This window comes from Chaetodon trifascialis, chromosome 19 (genome assembly GCF_039877785.1).
Source record: "Chaetodon trifascialis isolate fChaTrf1 chromosome 19, fChaTrf1.hap1, whole genome shotgun sequence".
NCBI classification, from domain to species: Eukaryota; Metazoa; Chordata; class Actinopteri; order Chaetodontiformes; family Chaetodontidae; genus Chaetodon; species Chaetodon trifascialis.
The window spans coordinates 22,141,368-22,148,606 of NC_092074.1; the positions used below are offsets into that span (position 1 = coordinate 22,141,368).

At 45.0% G+C, this 7,239-nt stretch overlaps 1 protein-coding gene across 1 annotated transcript; it reads left to right on the forward strand.

Annotated features, from left to right (window-relative positions):
* Positions 1–451: 451 nt before the first annotated feature.
* pex3 (peroxisomal biogenesis factor 3) lies at positions 452–6,342 on the forward strand. The gene is made up of 12 exons (XM_070988090.1): positions 452–669; positions 1,513–1,644; positions 1,832–1,913; positions 2,125–2,168; positions 2,269–2,390; positions 2,617–2,683; positions 2,816–2,870; positions 3,016–3,154; positions 3,237–3,307; positions 3,388–3,510; positions 3,794–3,890; positions 4,444–6,342. Exons 1-12 carry the CDS (start codon positions 597–599, stop codon positions 4,525–4,527), a joined length of 1,089 nt encoding a protein of 362 aa, XP_070844191.1. The 5' UTR covers positions 452–596; the 3' UTR covers positions 4,528–6,342.
* The last annotated feature ends 897 nt before the right edge of the window (positions 6,343–7,239 follow it).

The window sequence follows — 7,239 nt, forward strand, 5'->3', positions numbered from 1 at the left end:
CTTGATTTTTAACTCATTTGATGTAGAGCTAAAATTTCAGTATTATTGGCTGATATTAGACTATCAAAGATACAGTACATTGTTGTCACCATATAATGTTGATTAATGATTTACAAGAGTTGTTATGTCTTTGTGTAAAAATTTGTATCAGCCAATATATGCTATCAGATTTGTATTATTATTTTTATCATTTTCAGTATTTTGTAGTCTGCTGTGCAGACTAGAATTATGATCAGATCGGAATTGTGATCAGAACTAGAACAGGCATGTGACTACACATGACCACCGAAAACGAATATCAATTGCTGTCTTTTGTAAACAACAGTTTGTCTTTAGTTTTACTAAAGGTACACAGTCATGAGACTCTGTCTTGAAGTCAAATCTCTTTTATTTTGAAATCAAAGACCAGAAGTTATGATGTTCACTCTTCCTGGCTTTACCGACATACTCAGGCACTTTTGACAGTTAGCATGGCGGCGAGGAGTTGCTAGGTAGCCGAAACTCTTCAAATAACATGTCAGTAACACAGTCAGCACAAAGTTAAAAGTACGGAGTTTGTTTTGAGTTTTAGTTTCTGAACCCGTCACGGTCCAAGGATGTTTTCATCTCTCTGGAATTTTATTAAACGCCACAAAAGGAAATTTATTTTCACCGGAGCTGTAGTGGGAGGTAAGTGGTGCCCTGTTAGCTTCTGAGTTAGCTAATAAGTTTAGCAGCACGCCTGACTGCACTGAAATATCCCGGCATTTCATATTTTCGTGCTTACCGACAGAACTCGTGCTTTTAGAGTATATATTGAAGGAATTTTTAAGAATCCAGCAGTAACGTTATTTCTTTTCACTTCGGCAGATATATAGTCTTCATCGAGTAGCATAATATCATCAGTAAAGTTAGTTATTTGTGATTCAGTGAGGGGGATTTCATTACGTTTTACTCGAGGCTTTGCCAATGAGGGAAACGACCTTAAATTGCCAGAAATTTGAATGAAGTCTGGTTGGACGTTCAAAGCATGAGCGCAGCACTGGCGGATGCTAAAGGTTAGCATGGTTAACTTAGCTAATCCTTATCGCCTTTAATGCGAGCCTTAAACTGCTGAGCAGTTTATTGAAGTTATATATTGCGCTTTATCTCATGTGGCTTTATGGAAATCACAGGTTGGATAATCGTGTCGTTTGGTCAAATAGCGAATTATTAGAAATAGTAGGTGTAGTGCAGTAGTAGTATTAATAAGCTTTCTTACAGTTTTTGGACGTGAAGTGATTTTGACATTCAGAGTAAAATGTGACATCATTCACCAAAATGCCCAATGAAAGTTGTGTAATGGAAAGAAAACAGAAAACAAACAGTGTTTTGTTTATTTTTCTCCTCATGTCTTTTTTCTCTCCATAAAACTTGACAAATTTAAATAAACTCTAAAAACATGAACGCTGCTGACTGCGATCGATGGTTGACAGATACTTCCTGTGCATGATATTCGTTAGTACGACTTCTCGTTTGTTGACAATCCTTCAGGTGTGTACATCCTGGGTAAATATGCCCAGAAGAAGATCAGGGAGATCCAGGAGAGGGAGGCGACGGAGTACATCGCTCAGGCCAGACGACAGTTCCACTTTGAGGTCAACCAGAGGACCTGCAACATGACGGGTAAACACTTCACACGACCCCGTCTCTGTGGTCGTCCTTTAGGGGTCCCTGTGGACGCTGCTGAGGTCAGGACTTCATCTTTAGGATCTGACTGCAGTGTGTGTGTGTGTGTGTGTGTGTGTGTGTGTGTGTGTGTGTGTGTGTGTGTGTGTGTGTGTGTGTGTGTGTGTGTGTGTGCGCTCTGCAGTGCTGTCTATGCTCCCTCCGCTGAAAGAAGCCATCACCAATCAGCTGAATTCAGAAAGCCTGACTGCGCTGCTCAAGACCAAGTGAGTACAAAAGTCAGACTCAGAAGCTCAATCAAATCCTGATCGACTTGTGTTTAAGGCTCACATTTTGTTTCTGCGTTCATCATTTTATACAAAAATCCACTTTCACTCGACCGTAGTACGAAGCGCTCATGTTGAAGAGTTGCTTTACTGCATGTGGTGAAATAGAAAGTGTGCTGTAACCGTTTTCTTCTTTCACATCATCTGGCAGACCTGCCAATAAGCTGGAAATCTGGGAAGATTTAAAGATCATCAGTAAGTTCACTTCTCCGTCTCACGCACCATCCTGCGCTAATGTCGCTGCCGGTCAGCTTGAGTGTGTGAGCGTGTGATCACAAGCGTGTGTCCGGTCCAGGTTTCACCCGCACCATCGTGGGCGTGTACAGCACCTGCATGCTGGTGGTCCTGCTGAGAGTCCAGCTGAACATCATAGGAGGATACCTGTACCTGGACAACACCGCAGGCAAGAACACAAAGGTGAGGAAGGCGGCGCTCAGCAGGCGACGCCGACCAGCCGGCGACCCCAAACCCTCATCTTTACAAAGATATGACAGAAACAAAGATGGCAGATCTTCACCTGTGAGATGCTGGAACATGACGTCACTGATCAGTGAATGATCAAAGTATTTACTGATTAGTTTTCTGGAGGTTGACTCATCGATCAATCGGACACACCTGTGTGTTATCTGTGTTTTTTTCCCAGAGTCCTCTGGCTCCCCCAGACGTCCAGCAGCAGTACCTGTCCAGTATCCAGTATCTACTGGGAGACGGTAGGATGGACTCACACACACACACACACACACACACACACACACACACACACACACACACACACCAAAATCTCATAAGAGCACGACATTGTTCATCCTCTGTCCGTCCATATGTCCTCTGTCTGTCCCCAGGTTTGAGCGAGCTGATGACCGTAGTTAAGAAAGCAGTGCAGAGTTCACTGGGAGGGTGAGTTTCTGTGTCTGATGATGTGTAGTTTTTGCCTTGTTGTGTTTTTGGTGGATCCTGTTCCGCCTCTGATTGTCGTTAAATGTTGATCAGAGCCTCGCGGCGTTCCCACATCACAGCCGTCCGTCTCTCCGTCTGTCCGCAGCATGTCCCTGAAGCAGAGCCTGTCTCTGCTGGATCTGGAGCAGCAGCTGAGCTGGATCCGAGCGGAGGTGGAGTCCGGCTCCGAGCGGCCGCTGTCCTGTTTCATGCTGGCCGACGACGAGAACGCGCTCGCCGACCAGGTCGCCGCACGCTCAGGACGCCGCGCCGCAGTAATGGCAGATGAAGCCTCTGCACGTTTAACAGCTCTTCTCTTCTGTTCAGGCATGCGGGCTGACGGAAAACGACGCCGTGACCATCAAGCTGCTCAACGAGACCAGAGACATGTTGGACAGGTAAACGCCACACCTGTGTGTTTGCTCACCTTTGGGCTGAACGCCTGCAGACTCTCTGACATGTGCGTTTGTGACTCCAGTCCAGACTTCAGCACAGTCCTGAACGCCTGCTTGAACCGAGGCTTCTCTCGGCTTCTCGACAACCTGGCCGAGTTCTTCCGCCCGCCCCCTGGTGACTCCTCCCCCAGCTCTGCACCTGATAGGTCAGCTGTTTGACTGACAGTTTGTTCTTTCCTGCATTCACGTTTGGTTTTTCATTTTTGTGAAATGATTGTTCGATGAGGCGCAGAAGGAAAGAGCTGCAGCCTCTCGTTCACTGAAACGACTCCTCAAACCAAACTTTACAACAAGTAACATGAGTCGATAACTGATTCCCGCTTAATTATGAAGAATTCATTTAACCGTGTGTGTGTGTGTGTGTGTGTGTGTGTGTGTGTGTGTGTGTGTGTGTGTGTGTGTGTGTGTGTGTGTGTGTGTGTGTGTCAGCCTGTCTGTAGTCAGTCTGCCGCTGGCTAAGATCATCCCCATCATCAACGGTCAGATCAACACCATCTGCAGTGAGACTCCCAGCCACTTCATTCAGGTACTCTGCTGCATCTGAGGAAAATATTGTACTTTTACTGCATTTCAGCTTTAGGTACTCGTTACCTCTCAGATCCTAATTTTTCACATCCTTCTTGTCCTGTGAAAACCTCCAGATGTGCTGAATGTTTGTGCTGAAGTGAAGGATGAAGAGTTCCTTCATGTCTTCTTCAGCTCAATAAACTCTTTAAAAAGCGTCTCGGATCAGCTGAAAATGCATCGTCACAAAGCTGAAAACAGCCTGTTTTTCTGAGCTCGTCAAACGTTTTGGAGATACGTGGTTCTCACAGGACGGCCGCGCTGCAAACATATGATGCATTGCTGTGATTAAAGCAGCCAGCAGGATGTAAAGGAGTTCAATGAGCTCAAGCTGAAACATTTCAGTCCATTCTGCTGATAATACTTGTACTGAAGTAAAGCTTTGAATGAAGGTCACTTGTAGTATTTTCACAATGTGGTATTAGTACTTTTACTGAAGTAACGTACTCGCAGTAAAAATCTAAATATCCTTGTGTTCGTGCTCCCTCTCTGCACGTTCCTCCTCTCTCTCTCAGGACTTGCTGATGAACGACCAGGTCAAGGAGTTCTCGGCCAGCGTCTACGAGACCTTCAGCATGCCGCTGGAGCTGCAGAAATAACCGACCCGGCACGAGGAGAAGAAGCGGGACGCCAGAGGAAGAACAGAGGGACGAAAACCCTCCTTCCTTTTCTGCTTTTCTCCTCCTGGACGGCAGAAATGTCCACGATGAAGCAGCGGCGGGAGCGGCGGCGCCGTTATGGATTATTGAACCGGTGGAGGAAGAAGATACTCGCGCTGGGTTTGTGCTCACAGCAGAGACTGTGATCAGCCCTGGAACCACTGCATCTTGGGAACTGGAGTCTTATTTAAGGCGGTAATGTGGTCTGAGAGGCGGAGAACCAGAAGGATCGCTCACGGCGGAGCTGATGAAACATCGTCAGTTTATTGTGTTGATATGACGGATTTCCTCCTCGTCCCTCGGCAGCGGTGAGTGTTTTACGTCCAGCTGTTCGATCTCCAGGGTCTCCAGCGTGCACGGCTCTTTGTCCCTCCTCTTCTTCACGTGTAATCCAGGTGTTAAAGGGATGTGTGTCGAGTTGGACCGATGCATCGCTGAGGTGATTTTTTTGTGCTAATATTCAGTGTTTTTAAACGAGATCATCTTTGTATTTTCTTGTCAAAGCTGCAGCAGCTTTGTGGGTCATTTGGGGATATTACAACTTCTAGAAACATGATAATCAGATGAAGAAGCTGATCAAAATGCTGCCAAAGCACAGCCAGTGTCACCGATTCATTCCAAATGAAATGTGTAATCAAGAAAATCTTAAATAGTGAACAAACGTCGTATTTAAACCAGTAAATTTAACTGCAGAACCTTTTTTTCGGTGTAGTTCCGTTTCTGTCCAGAAGGTGTCACTCCTCCTGAGCTGATGACCGCAAACAAAGTCTTCTGTTGTGTTTTGGTCCTTGACAGTATTTTTATCGCACAGCTGAAGTGGAAAATAACATCCGGAGTTTTATTTTGGCTGTAGTTTGTTTTGGAAAGAAATCTTCTCTCTGTAAAAATTTTTTTCCATGTTTGATTCTGTTTTCTGCTCGTTTTCTCACTGAGTCTGTTTGTGTATGACTTAATCACAAGTTTAGAGTCTTCTGTGTGGAAATAAGGAGATTTTTATCGAAGAAATCTGGGACAGCTCTGTGATGCTCTAACCAGGTCTGATTAGCTCAGGTGTGTTCAGCCAATCGAGAGCCGGAAACACACCTGGTCTACCTGATCGCTGGCAGAGCGGGGTGTAGAAAGCATGCAGCGCTCAGGTGCAGCACTGGTTTAGGTGGTGGGTCTGAGGTGGTTTTTAAACTTTCAGCCGAGCAGACTGATTAGTCAGTGATGAAATCTGTACCTTCATTTAGTCCCAATCAGGTCAATCATTTACTGTGATTACAGGTACCTGACATCGTTCAGGTGACTGTAACCGCAGTAAGAAAACTGCTCTGAGCTTTGCTTTATTTCTCTGACTTGTCAAACACTGCATCAGCTCTGATTCGTTCCACCTCGGGCCACACAGGTGGGGTTACCTGGAGGCAGTGGGAAGTTGTTTTTTTATTTCTTTTGTTGCTTAAAAGGTAAAATCTCCTAAAATCCTCTGATTGGTCACGAAACAATAAATGAATAAAAGATGCAAAGATGTCACAGAACTGGAACATGCCCCAGTGGATGATGGGATTTATCAGAAACTGTGCAGTGAAAAATTGAGTGTGTCAGTCTTTGTGTAGATTAGAGCGCATCAGGTGACCTCCTGATACCTGGATTACATAACAGACCGTCAGGTGAGAATGTAAACCTGTGTAATCGACGGTGCTCTGCCCTCTGAACGACAGCTGAAACGTTTGTAGAGATGAACTGAAAAGATAATAAACGTCATGTGATTTCCTTATTTTGTGTTTCTTTAAAAACAAAAAAAGAGTCCAAACCACAAAATATGAGACGCTTCAACAGGTGGCAGGAAAGTGTAGCATCAACAGGGGGCGCTGTGCTGCAGCTGGAAAGCCTCCCGTCATGAGATAAGACCAGCACGTTGGAAAATAGTGCAGTGTTGTTAAGGTGACTCAGAGGGTGATGCCGTCTCTTAAAGAATGATTAATGAATTTAGGAAAGATGTTTCCACAGTGGAGATACGAGGTTTCATAAAGTCAACAGGGTGGAGGTCAGAGACAATCACCTGTTTCCACGGAGAAGAGGAGGAGACGCAGCTTCCTCAAGGTTTATTTTAGCGTTTTGACGTTAACGACTGACCTCAGCCAGGTGAGGTGATGCCAGCATGCACCTTTTCTTCCACACATGACGTAAACTAACCAACGCAGCGCCTATTTAATTTGTTTTTTTTTCCATTCAAGCTCTATTGAGACATGCCTGTGAATATTCTCATTCATCCAGGTCATTGTAAGCTTCCTAGACTAGAGCTGTCCTATCTAGTCTGGTGCGCATGAACTGATGAAGCCTGCTCGGATGAGAGGCGAAACGTCTTCCAAGACAAACTGACAAAGTCCAGTTGCGAACAGCTGAACGCCCGGAGGCCCTCTATTGAGACATTTTGCTGCCATGAAAAGCTTTTTACAAAATGTCATATTCAAACCACAGCGGAAAAAATGGAGACGCTAAGTCTGCTGGATGCTACATGCTAAACATCAAAGTGTGCTATTTAAGTAGTTAGTACTCAAAGAAAATCAACATTTAACAGGAAATGATGTAATATATGCGGCTCACGTGTCAATCAAACCTCACTAAGAGACAAAATGTTTTTTTTTCCACTCCACTGAAACTCAGACTGAA

Excerpts from the sequence above, each read along its gene's own strand:
- pex3 (XM_070988090.1), top strand. The coding sequence starts at position 597 with ATGTTTTCATCTCTCTGGAATTTTATTAAACGCCACAAAAGGAAATTT. Across the intron at positions 1,645-1,831 it reads GAGGACCTGCAACATGACGG|TGCTGTCTATGCTCCCTCCG; the intron begins GTAAACACTTCA and ends TGCGCTCTGCAG. Across the intron at positions 3,511-3,793 it reads CCCAGCTCTGCACCTGATAG|CCTGTCTGTAGTCAGTCTGC; the intron begins GTCAGCTGTTTG and ends TGTGTGTGTCAG.